We start from the raw sequence: 12942 nt of genomic DNA on the forward strand, positions 1-12942 counted from the left end.
TTCATGGTAAACTAAAGCTGCATAGAGTGAGCGTGCATTGTCAAATGTTTTCTTTAAAGTCTGTAGTTAAGATGCGAATGTATATTAAAAGGAGAGGTGAAAATGTGTAAAAGTATCCGCTGTTCGGTTGCACTGGGCTCCTGAATTACATCAAATTTTGCTGAAGCCACATTCGACAGTTACACATCTAATTGACTTGTTGTTTTGGCTAGCAGGTGAATGGCTGACAAATATCCTGACTTCTGTTCAGCTGCAGTGCATTTGATTGATTCTGATCCCACAGTCGCTGCCACGTTCCTAAGCCTTTCGAGTGACGTACTGAGGCCCCCCAAGTCACTTAGACTTTACACAAGCTCGGGTGTTTGCTGTTACCGCGGCGATATCAAGACGTAAACGCGGTTCCTGTAAGTAAACACAGTTCGTGCGGCCACTGAAAACCAACCCGAAAAAACTAGAACACACGCCCGATCATGTACTGTTTGACGCTTTACTTTTTATCTCTTACCTATCAAAGGTGTTGATTCCATGGTATCGAAACTTCCCTGAGAACTGGTGGCGTCTCGCGATATAGTTAAGGATTTGATGAGACAAAGAAAGGTCCCGGCCGAAGGGCGTCATTTGTCTGTCTGCGTGCCTCCACAACCAACACAAGAGGGACAGTGACCCTTGTGATAGGCTAAGTTTCAGTTATTCCGGCTCAGCAAGGTACACCTTATCGATCTGTGCATGCCAGCCCAGTCTAAAATGCATAGATAAAGTGCACGCATTTCATTACCAGCATCTCAGCAGTAGCTTATAGTGTTCTATAAACCTGACGTTCTTTCAATTCTAACAATTTATGCTTCTCTTGTTTGTCTCATTCCAGGGTTACAAGGGGTCAGCTGGAATTCGTGGAGACCCAGGTCCTCAAGGCCCTCCGGGACCTCGAGTGAGTTTGATCGATCAGCAAGTACCAAGATATACTCAACGAAAGTTAAACTGGGCAAATGCAAGCTCTAGATTACATACTGAAAATACTTATTAGATGATCTGCCCCTTTTAGGTCAAACAGTAGTATGTATGGGTGGTAGAATACGTAGGACAGACTTCCTACGCACATTGTCTTTCGTTAATTGCTTGATGATCGCAAAACGGGCTCACAGAGATGAAATTTTCGATTTGTCACGCTCGCTTGCGGTAACTTTTCTTGGGGATTTTGTCAATATCTATTCGAATTCCCAATGGTATTCAGTACGTTCGAAGCTTACTTGAGCTAACAAAGAACGTGTGTATGGTCTATTTATTGGTTTTTATTTCCTAGGTATCAATTTGTCGAAATATGGGTAACTCGGGTGTGCTTACTGGTGGTTGATCAGTTTGTGGTTGATCTGTTCGCCGAGCATTCAACTGCGCACAGACGACGTCTCCTCGACTGGGGACGAAACGTTTGCAAGCCAATTGCCAAGCTCGGCGAACAGATCAACTGCCATCTGATCAACCACGAGTATTTCCTAGGTATTAAGCAGCAGATTTCATCGGGTAAATGGAGTCAGTCTACACTGAAAACCGAGAAACCATCTATTGCTGCTTCATCTTTGTTGGGAAGCGTCAGCAGTAGCGCTAAATTCTGTCTAGGTGCAAACCAAAGCCGAATGGTATATTTTCAACTTGTTGCGGCTTCCTACGTATGCGGTGACTGTCCGAGTTCAGGACGGTGGTGATTCCGCCTACCAGTATGGTTGATCATTTATATTTTCGTATTGGCTGACTTTATTCCGCATACCCTGATGAGCAGCACATCTTCAAGGCTAAGGCGAACATCCAAAGGTTAGGGCCTACAGCAATAATTAAGTGTCTCCGCCCATAAAGTTCACCTCGAAATAAAGGTAATCTATCTGATAGCCGAGGGACAAAACGGGACTCGACTTTCGTGTGCTTTGCGTGGGTGCTGGTGATCGTGAACTCCGCTCCAAGTGGTCCAACATAAGGGTTTACATGGGTATGACAAAAAATCACTCCCGAGGCAATATAATACTGTCAGGTTACAATAATCAATTTAGATCAGACAATGAAATGAATACATGCCCTCAACCACAATGGTGTTACCTGCTTTCATAGATACCGTTGTAACGGTGATACTACTGATGGAGAGGCACACGAGTAGTATGTGTTGTTCGTGGAATTTTACTTTGCGTCTCTTGAAAAGGGAAGATCTGTTGCGTAATTTGTGGAGTCGCTTTGTAACATTTGCTTGGATTTGAGCGATGAATGATTGGAGTCAATGAATATCCAGGAAAGCATAGGAAGACGCGTTCAAGAGAATATGGATGTTCAGTTTTTGTAAACAAGATGCATATGAGAGTCTTGCTTTCCCGCCCAATGGTCTGTAACCGGTCAGTTGGTATTTTCTAGTAAATAACTCCGCAGCAAAGGCCTTTTTCCTTTCACCGTAATAGAATCTCGCTTGCTTTAAACTTTTGTGGAAAATTTGAACTACAAAAATGGAACTGGCATAGGTGGTATATGGATTCAGTTAGTGGAAAAAGTGACCATTCTATAGGCAACAATCTGAATCGACACGACGGGAATGTTAAGTAACAAGAATCTTTGTTTTGTTGCATGCCGCTACTGCTAAATGTCCCGAGGAATTTATTGAGTGTGAATAATCTGTAGTTCACAAAATAGCGAGTGCACCAGCCTAGAAACATGAAAGTGTACTTTTATGGGTATTCTACTGACGTACTTTTCCTCCATCTTACGTAGGGTGATGATGGTGATCCTGGGCCAATGGGTGAAGTTGGAGAACCTGGTGAATCCATTATTGACTCGTACACTCCAGTGAAAGGAAAACCTGGCCCACCCGGTGACCCAGGTGACCCCGGACGGAATTGTTCATTGGACAAGTTGGTTTCGGACACCAAGGGACTGATTGGTCCACCTGGAGACAGAGTATGTTTGATTGCTTGTTTTCTGAGAAGGTTTAGTTAATTTATTTATCGAATAAACTTTGCTTCATTCACAGCTGATTGGGGTTTATATTACTCAGGTCTTGTAGCATTAAACACTATTGGTGGTGGTTTGAGCCATCTTCAGCACTTGAAGCCCCTAACCTCTCTGGACGCGTTAGTTTGACGGAAAAATCGGTTCAGGACAACATCCTAGTGCACAATGGATCATGCTACTCCTCCAGAGGTTACCACGAACCCTGTTATCGGGTTTACAAGATCCGGTCCTCAATCGTCTGTTTTATGAGTATGATGCGTGGGAAGTTTCTATGCACAGAACAGAATTTCGGGATATAAAATCTTTTCGCTGACGTAAGATTAGCGGATGTATGCCAAACATGTAATGCAGCTACTTTCATTCACTGTTCACAATAGTATCAGGCACCGGCAATTGTACAAGAAACAGAAGGAAACGAGTTGGACTACCAACAAAATCGTACTAACAAGAACTGAAATAATGATGATAAAATCAGTAATATCTCATAAGCCTTTACGGACATATTCACAGAGTTTGCGTGCCAGCGTTCACTTTAGCTGGTCAAGGTTATCTCTAGAATTTGTTGCTCATGGTACCCGTTTATTGCTTGTGATTTATTATTGATAACAAGAATTTATGTCGCTTTCACGTTCATTTTCCATTCTAGTTAGTTTGTCATTCTAGTATTTAGCAATTTATGTGCTCTTCAAACCAGTACCATACAGTTTACCGTGGAAGTCATGAGAAGAATGAAAGCAGCGAACAAACCTTGTTTTCTGTGATGGGTCCTCTTGCCTAATACACCACAGATTTATGTGGTACCAGATACCACCCTGGTAAAATAAAAATCAAATGAGAGGGTTGAATGAGGGGTAGAAAAGTTATGGAGTCAAGTAAGTGACGTCAATGTCAGACGGGCTTGTGGGATCGGATATTGTCCAAGGCTAGTTCAAGTGCAGAGGTTGCACAAGTTTCTTTTGGACGCAAAGTTGTCGACCCAACAGCCGGGTTCTAATCACTTTTTTGATCGATGGTAGTCTGGATAGTACCAGTCATGACCATTTCAAGGGTAACTAGTATATGCTATCGAAGGCTTGCTTTTTGTCGATAACATGACTGGTTTCGGCCAACTTGGGCCCGGTTTATTTCAATTACCACTCAGAGACACCGAAAGACTCGCATGAGACACGCATTCTGTCAGACAGATGCCTTGTCGTACGACCAAGGCGTACCTCCTTTTTTCTAATTGTACTATACGTTCTCACCTGTTTTCCGTTCTTTTAGGGTTCTCCAGGACAACGGGGCCTCCCAGGACCAAGAGGAGAGAAGGGAAATCGCGTAAGTTTATTAGTGCGTAGGTGGTGATAGCCATAATACAACTCAGAACGTGTATGCACTAATAAAAGTTGACAGTAGTTTACACAAGCGATTTGCAGCATGTATAAAATAAAGGCAATATAAGATGTGGAGCAAGTCAAAAAGGAACTTATCGTATGCGAGTCCCTTGGTGAAAGTCCGGACAGCGGGAACGTGTTTTCTCCGCAGTATAGCTGCTACACGTGTTCCATAGTTGTCCGTGGCTGACTCCTTGCTCCCTGCGCGTGCGCGAGTCTTTATGTGCTTACTGTCTTCGGTTTCTCCATACGTAGATCCGTTTGCGTGCAGATGGGCGCGTCAGCACGAGTAGTTGCCACGCTGACTAGACGATACAGACAATCGGTATCCGATGCGTCAGCTTAATGTGACGTGTTTGAGTACGAAAAAAACAAGTCTCGTGATCCAGTGGGCGATTATGGGCTGAATAGTCAAGTATGCGGGTGACTGGGTAGCTACAAGTTCACGTGGTATGGAAAATATAAAATTAGAAAAACCACAGTGTCTAGGATATTTTAGAGATCTCCGCCTATCATGAGCGCTGACCGCCTGGTGAAACTGTTATACACTATCTAAAATGACTAGTATGGGATTCGGTATGACATCGTGTGCCTCTATTAAGTCGTTTCAATCCTGTAAGAGCAAGGAAGTGGACCGCTTGCTTTTCGGGCTAGAGACCAGTTGGCGCCAATTTAAAAAATCCCACTAAGCTGTACAACAATTCCAGGTTGCTGGGTATATGGTAATAACAGATGTGTGAATCCCCTGTACTATTTTGAATGCAATTCGATCCTTATGGAGTCAAAAAATGGTTGGTCCCAGATGAATGTAGAAGCCTTTTCATGAGAATATCAAGGAACTGTAATATTCACTCGATTAGTGGACGAAATTCTTCACAGGCTTATCACATTCTATTTTACAAGAAAGTGTTTTAATAAGTCACCCCTTCTCTGACTCGGCCAAGCAGCTTTTTCATGGTTGGAGAAAACAGTTATTATTAGTAGTAGTAGGGTTGATATTATTATGCATCGATATGCCTAATTGCAGAATTTTATTATTTTCAACTTGACCATATAGGCAATATATATGGTTCAAAACGACTGACATTGGTCTGTACGTACTACGTATTTTCTTCAGGGTGAAGATGGAACAATCGGTGACGCTGGCCCGAAGGGCCGTGCTGGGCCTGATGGACCACGGGTAAGTATGCGCCACTGTAGCACGCAACTTCTTACAGGTAAAACCTTGCTGTGAAGAAAACAGCTTGTTATTAAAAGCTGCCTCTCAATGAATGAACATCACTGATGGCTAAGTTCTTAGTGTAACAAATCTTTTGATATAAAAGCTATTCTTATCACTTCGGTTATTGGAGTCACTCACTAGGCAAGATATTACGAAAGGGCAGTTTAAACTTTCTAAGTGTCATGAGTTCATGAGATCGATTTTTTATCTGCACACTTGTTATTCTGATCACGACAGTTTTGCCAGCTGGTGAAGATAACTGTATGGGCTAACTAATATTTTCGAAAAAATGACCACCTGGAGTCTTTTACATTTGAAGTTGATGCGCTTCCGTTAAAAAACCTCCCTCAATCAAACATTGCATAAGCACTTCATGGGGAACAGAATACAGACGCAGGGCTATCAAAAACCTACAATCTATTCTGACCAAAGCAGTTCCGGCACATGAAGTCAGCTGCGACAAAACTGTGTGCTTTCATCTTACGAAAGTTCACTTTGCAGTCCGATATGAAGTTGATTCCAGAAATCGCTTAAAATACTGTTTCGTCAGAGCAACAATTTTGCGTGCAACTGCGAAGCGCATTTGTAATAAATCAGTACGACGAATAAAATGTTAACAATGGGTTTGGAGACTTTGGTTGCGCGACAAATCTCCCATGCAGGATACATTTTCGTCTACCAAAATTACTTTGAACATGTGGGATGACGCAAACTGTTGTAGTCGGTTCTACAGCCATACAACTTCTGCAATGCAAGTTTTCGCTTGTGGATTTATCATTTTGTTTTTTCCAAATTAAACTGGCACGGTTTTCCAACTGTTTTTTGCCTACGGTTCTGTGATTGAATTCCTGAGCGGTATAATGAACAACGTTTATTAAAACTTGCAGATCAAAGGCTCGACACTACAAACTGATCCCCAACCAAAAACTAAGCACTTGCTAGTACAAACAAATAAAAATATGTTCTTTACACCTGTCCTCCTCACTGACAAATTATTAAAACCCCACGTACCGTACTAAGTTTACCACTTTTCTTTTGTTTATTCAGGGCCCCAAAGGTTACAAAGGTGATACCGGTCTACCGGGAGTAAAGGTGAGTTTGAAATATATTTCCTCCTAAAACCATATAATTTTGTCAGTAAAAAACCACTATAGTTGTAAAGGTTAACAATGAACAATAAAGTTTTTGGCAAAAGGACTAATATTAAAAAAGTGCTGAACGAAAAATTCGTGAATTTCGGGAACACAGGGGGTAAAAGGAACTTCATTCAATCGGGGATTCCTGACAGCTGAAAACAGTTCCAATGAGAAGGCTAATTGTACGGTGGAAGTTTTTCGAGTGTAAACCAGAGAACGGTGGTAATGTCATTGTACTGTATGGTTGATCTTGAAATCATTCTAATTCTAGAGAAAGTCGCTTGCTGAAAGATTTGACCGAGTTTGGAAGTGTGTGATAGAGCCGAAGCGAATCGCCTATATTTGATGGTTAGTCTGTTCTTTCCCAGGCGTAGAATGCTGAGGAGAATGTAAAATCTATAAACTGAGACAAAATCAACCTTATTCAGGTAGAGCAATCAGACTTGTTGAGGGTCCGGTTGCGAGGAATTTAGGTGAGCGAATTTCGGACCTATTTGACCGAGCATTGTGAATAAGGGAGAGGTTATGCTGTAGTTTCGCTCCCAGGGAATAAGGACAAGAGATTACGAATGCTCGAAACGGACTGAACTGTTTTGTGATCAACAAAACAAGGTCACTGATGTATGGTTCAACTGTCAGCATGAGATCAAGAGGTGGACGCTACTCCATGTTCCAAGTCGGGATTGTTGTACGGAAGAAAACATCTAAGTGAAATAACGGTCAAGGAAACATTTTAGATGACGAAAACCACTAAATTCATAGGGTAACTTGAAGTTACTAGGACGAAAATAGTCTAAACGAGCTCTTACTGCAGGACTCTTAATTAGCGCGTATTTCTAACCTTCTCAACAACGTTCTTGTGCTGAACATGCCAGATACTTTTTTGGTTATTAGTGGTATCTATTTACTGGTAAAGTACGCTTCGCATCCTCTTGCTCATAACTGGTATTCGATTGGTATTGTGTAAGACATTCAAAGAGTTATTACATTATGATACACATAACTGGACAGTAGTGCAGCTCGTGCCGTTTGACAAATATGAAAACTAATTTTTTCATCGGAAGAGAAAGTCAGTATAACCATTTTCACTTCGTTTTCCACTTTGTTTTCCAGGGCACTGCAGGACGTGATGGGCTAATTGGTGAACGTGGTCCCCCAGGACCAAAGGGTTTAGCTGGCGAACCCGGTGCAGATGGACTTCGTGGTGAACAAGGAGATCCTGGTGAACCCGGAGTAAGTTGTACACTAATAATGGTGCGGGGCTGTTTTTTCTTTGGATTATCGATTATTCAAGTGCACTCGTGTTGCTTTGGAAGATAGTCGGTTAATCGGGAAGTACACTTTGACTATGTTTTGTTGGTTTTAGAAATATGCAGGGTGTCAGAGAGATACTGCTAGTTTTTCCATCTATTCTAGGGTTCGGAAGAATGCACAGGTGTTCTACCCGGTCGACCAGGTCCAAGGGGTCCTCCTGGAATTCCAGGACAGAGGGGCCCACCTGGTCCTGTAGGTGCAGATGGTGACCGGGGTCGTAAGGGTGCTATCGGTCCGCAAGGTCCTGTTGGTGATCCTGGAATGGACTGCCCAGTCGGGCCGCCGGGCATGCCTGGAACAAAAGGAGAACATGGTAACTCAATTTTTGGAATTAAATTAGTAATTGCAATCGAGACATCGTGTGCGCTACCTAAAAAAGTGTAACCTAAATTTTCCTTGGGCATCTTTTCGGGAATTATACATTTTTTGTCCTCAATGAAATAATGAGATGGCTTCAGTTTCAGGTCTTGCCTGCCACATTGAACCATGCCGACGGATTTCCGCGTAAGATGGATGAGGCCATGTCCTGTTTGCGCTTAGTCACGTGTGCAACCAACCGAGCGCCTTTTACCCTGTGTAAATCTGACTGAATAAGTCCTGGGCTTGAGCAGATGTGGATATTTTTAAGATAAACAGCATGATCATTTGGCAGCCCTTCTCCGCACCAACTATAAGGCCCACTTGAAGTAAACATATGCCAAGTAGTGTCAGATAATACACACTTTTGTTAGCTTCGCACCCCCGGATAACCAGGGTCACAGATGGATCCGAATCTGAACACAATAGCGATCAATTTGAGTAGATTGAGCGCCTAGGTTACTAATAAGCAAAGCTCATACCACATCCGCATATCATTCTGCAGTTTACCACAGTTTGAGCCATTTTTGTCCATAAAACGGTTTTCTCAGAAAGCAGTTACCAGCACAATCGGAGGTCTAACTCTCCGAAATGTTACAAACTACTAGATACTCCCGGAGAAGACACTTGGATACTTAGTATAAAGGATAAGGCCGGTTTTCTGCGATCGATCATCTGGCAAACTGTCTTAAGAGCCCTGAGGTTCCTGACGGCTACCCAAGCCAAATCCAATGAGTTGCAAATAAATAGGAAATATGTTGTAATTGATTGCAAGAATCTGAGTGATGCACTACTTAGTGCATGAAATGTTTGGTCCTGTGAACGGTTCTCTTCAGGAAGCTCAAAAGGCCAGTGACGCCAAATTTATACTATGAGAGCGATTTGTGCATGCACTATACAATGGAAGATATATGAAGTTTTGGTCTGATTTCATAATTTCATGTACCAGCGCATACTACAGTGACGAAACCCGGGTGGGTTACACGTGGATGAGCAGCGCATACTGGTGGAAATCCTCAGTGTTCAGAATGCACTTTTTAGGACTGGTCCCCAAGCCAAAAATAAGCTATTTAGTGTATTCCGTAGAGCCTATAGTTAGCTTCATCTTATCTTCCCAAATTTCTTTTCAGTCGGTATTCTAGGATTGAAAGTCCAACATAGCGCGTTCAATAGGCCGAATGGGAGAGGAAGTAAGAGCTGATAAGGAAGACAACTGGACGTGCCAAGTTGACAGTAGGAGAGTTTGGGCCATTTGTCCTGCTATATGCAGTAAATAGGTCTCCCAAGCTCTCTCACCAAGCTATGTCTGACTTTCATGCGCTTACTCTTAGTGATATGATTGAGTGATGGTCAGAATACTGTCATAGTTGCCAAGGCTGGACAAGAGGAGGATCAGGATCATCAACGAAAGAGTTCGGCGTAATCGTAAGGCAACAGTCGTTTCCATAAGGTTACAAAATTAGCCAAAATTTTATGAAGCAAGTCACCGCAAGCTTTTCTTTTTGAATCAGAAAGACCGTAGTTGTCAGTGGTGGTTACCAGTGGTTCTCAAGCTGTAAACGTGACCCTTAGGAGCGTGTTTTAACTTTCCAGATTTCCTGGATTTTTTCTAGTACCTGATGAATCTTTAGATCAGCTCACCGAACTTTTGAAGATTTATAGCCTTGAACCTTCTACCTGACCATATCCAAACTTATCATCACTCAAGTTTTCCTGCATGCTTCTTCTGCATGCTTGTGAGACGGGATTCTTGACACCAGCAGCTGGTGAAGCAAAACCATCCAAGCATCTCACTACTGAAAACCCACATGAGATTAGTAGCAGCAAAAACTGAACTATAAATTGTCATCATATTAGTTTTGTTGGACAGCATTTCGTGGAATCCCAAACTTAGACGGCAATCGATTTCTTTCGGAGTTATCCAGAAAGCAATAAACTTTTCATCTCTGACTAGAGCTTCCAGTTTACTCAGTGTTGACAGTTTTATTTGACTAGAATTCGAAGTGAAATTGTTTCACTTTACAATAAACTTTTGTGCCGAAGATTTACTAAGGCTTCGGAATATGTCAGGATATTAAATTCCGTGTAACTTTTCTCAGTGTGACCACAGTTGTGGTTCGTAGCATATCCTATTCACTCAGATCAGTACTGTGAATCTAGATGCATGTTTTGACTCGGTTACATATCTGGCATCTAATCACACTCCATCAATTTCACGACTGCAGGTGAACCTGGCCTGCCGGGCCTCCCAGGCTACCCGGGCCCCCCTGGAGATGATGGATATCCAGGCGATAAAGGTGAATCTGGTCGTAGCTTACGAGGACCTCCTGGTGATCCCGGCGACCGTGGAGCTGACGGGCCGCAAGGTGAGTTTGTGTGGGAGTTGCATGACTCCTCGGTCCTCGTGCTTGCCAACCAGGCTTGTGTTGTGCCAACGAAAATAAGATGTCTGTGTGATCGTATGACATCCCAACTCATCGCAATGAAAACAGGGTGAGCGAGGTGCACCGATCTGATCGCTTCCCTACGACCATTCAACGTATTCAGAATGGAGGATTTGCGTGATGCAAAGATCTTACGACTTTTGGCAACCACTCCGCAATCACGGTTTCGGAAAATGTTGTTGGCTTGATAACATGGTTTGGATTATAAAACGGTAGTCCCAAGATAGGCAAGAAATAGATTGCCTTTAGGAAAGAAAGTACAATCTGTTTGTTAGAAGTGCCGCTTTGCTATCAATCGTTAGCGGTCTGTTAGATACCATCCCAAATGAGATAGTGTGATTTTAAAAATTCCACTGAAAAATCTGTCTGGTATTTTGTCATTGTAAACCTGGCCCTCTGCCGTAATTCTGCTTTGAGATTCATTCAAGTTGTATTTTTGGCCGCTCCAGGTCCAAAGGGTCCACAGGGTATCAAAGGAGAACGTGGAGAACCGGGAGGCAAGGGTACTGGTCGACCGGGTCCGCCTGGTGAGAAAGGTGAAAAGGGCTTGGCTGGTTTAACTGGAAAACGCGGAAGAACTGGAATACCTGGACCTGAAGGTGAGTTGCTCAGGCTTTCTAATAATAGCATAACATGGCATGAATAATATTGTTGACATTTGCAAGGGACATTTAGATGCCATGTGGTTTCGATCCCAAAAGTCGGGATGTTTTGGATTCTGTTGTTCACTGTTAGGCATAGGCAACAAGCTGTTTTCAGTCGGTTAACCAATGCGCACACTGTGTGCTGTTTGGTACTAATTATTTTCTCAGTACGACTTTTATTCATATTAATGCGTATGAGCTCAGTTTATACCACCGGATAATCCAGACGACTTTGTTAGAAGGTCACCTGCACCATCTACTCACCAGTATATGCTGTTAGATCAGGAGCTGTTGGGTCGCGGGTTTCAGCAGGCAAGTGTGAATCGGTTGGTTCCCTTGTGTATTCAGTCAGTAAACTGAGAAGATGGGTGAATACGTGACTGGGGTATCACCTTGTTCAGCGGATCAAATGACTTCAAGCCAACTATTCTGATAGTCATAGATGATTGAACGATAAGCAGCTACTCGGTCATAGTTCGTCGCAGGGGTCTGTTGAACTTGCATTCACGACACTCGTTTGAGACTCCTCTGCCTTGCTGTTCTGTTCACGGGAGTGGAGAGTTTCGTCCTCAACCGAGGTGACATCATTAGTGCGTAGTGACTTGGTCGCAGTGGGTCGGTGTGTAAACCTCTGAATTGCTCAATCCATAGTTTGGCTAGGATAAATTCAAATGCATGCTCAAACGTCTAACCGTGAACTGATCGCTTCATGTGTGAAGAATTAGCCTATTCGATCAATCGCCAAAGTGAAAAATCGATGAGGATCTAGTTTGACGTCTTATATTCATTGTTCTCCTTAATTCCTGTCTGTTATCTTCCAAGTTTATACACGGATCACACATTTGTTGTTTTTGTTATCGTCCTGTATCTTGTGTGCGCTGCTTCTAATGTGTATGCCCGAAATGTGAAAAAAGGCAGAGCACCTCAGTCAAGACTGTTGTTTTCTCGTGTTTAGGTGAACCTGGCGAACGATGTCATCCATGCAAACCTGGCATTCCGGGCGCAAAAGGCGAGAGGGGTGCTCCAGGTGCTCCAGGAACACCAGGATCAAGGGGTCTCGATGGCATGAAGGGCGAGCGTGGTGATCGAGGTGCGCCTGGTAATCCAGGTCGTATCGGACCACAAGGATATGAGGTACGTCAGTCTACGGTAAACCTTCTGCTCCCTGAGCAACTGTCGCACCTTCCGGGGGTTCTGCTACCGTCCGAATGTCTCACCTTTTCAAACAGAAATGCTTATACTTGATTTGAAAGGTAATGGTTGTGCTGCGCTTTACACAGTTGGTTATTTTCGTCACAACAACCACTGCAAGAGTTATTAGGGAATAGTTTTCATTTTGTGTTGCTCAACAAGTGACCTTCAGAAAGAGCTGAAGGAATAGAAAACGAAGCGAAACCTTGCTGTTTGGTATTTTGTGGCACACACATTCGAGCGAATTGAAGCACATTAACTTCTATCAAGTCTTCCCAA

The 12942-nt window shown here is 43.0% G+C and overlaps 1 protein-coding gene across 1 annotated transcript in view; it reads left to right on the forward strand.

Annotated features, from left to right (window-relative positions):
* Window positions 1-12942, forward strand: part of T265_02612 (hypothetical protein) — a gene marked incomplete at both ends in the record, with an annotated part of 96161 nt that overhangs the window by 61736 nt on the left and 21483 nt on the right. Inside the window, 10 exons of the mRNA XM_009166910.1 lie at window positions 866-928; window positions 2743-2928; window positions 4246-4299; window positions 5473-5535; window positions 6625-6669; window positions 7827-7946; window positions 8130-8340; window positions 10610-10750; window positions 11278-11427; window positions 12428-12606. Of these exons, the coding sequence (XP_009165174.1) occupies window positions 866-928; window positions 2743-2928; window positions 4246-4299; window positions 5473-5535; window positions 6625-6669; window positions 7827-7946; window positions 8130-8340; window positions 10610-10750; window positions 11278-11427; window positions 12428-12606 (1212 nt within the window). The remainder of the gene's footprint in view (window positions 1-865; window positions 929-2742; window positions 2929-4245; window positions 4300-5472; window positions 5536-6624; window positions 6670-7826; window positions 7947-8129; window positions 8341-10609; window positions 10751-11277; window positions 11428-12427; window positions 12607-12942) is intronic.

Source organism: Opisthorchis viverrini (assembly GCF_000715545.1).
Source record: "Opisthorchis viverrini unplaced genomic scaffold opera_v5_33, whole genome shotgun sequence".
In the NCBI taxonomy this organism is placed as follows: domain Eukaryota; kingdom Metazoa; phylum Platyhelminthes; class Trematoda; order Opisthorchiida; family Opisthorchiidae; genus Opisthorchis; species Opisthorchis viverrini.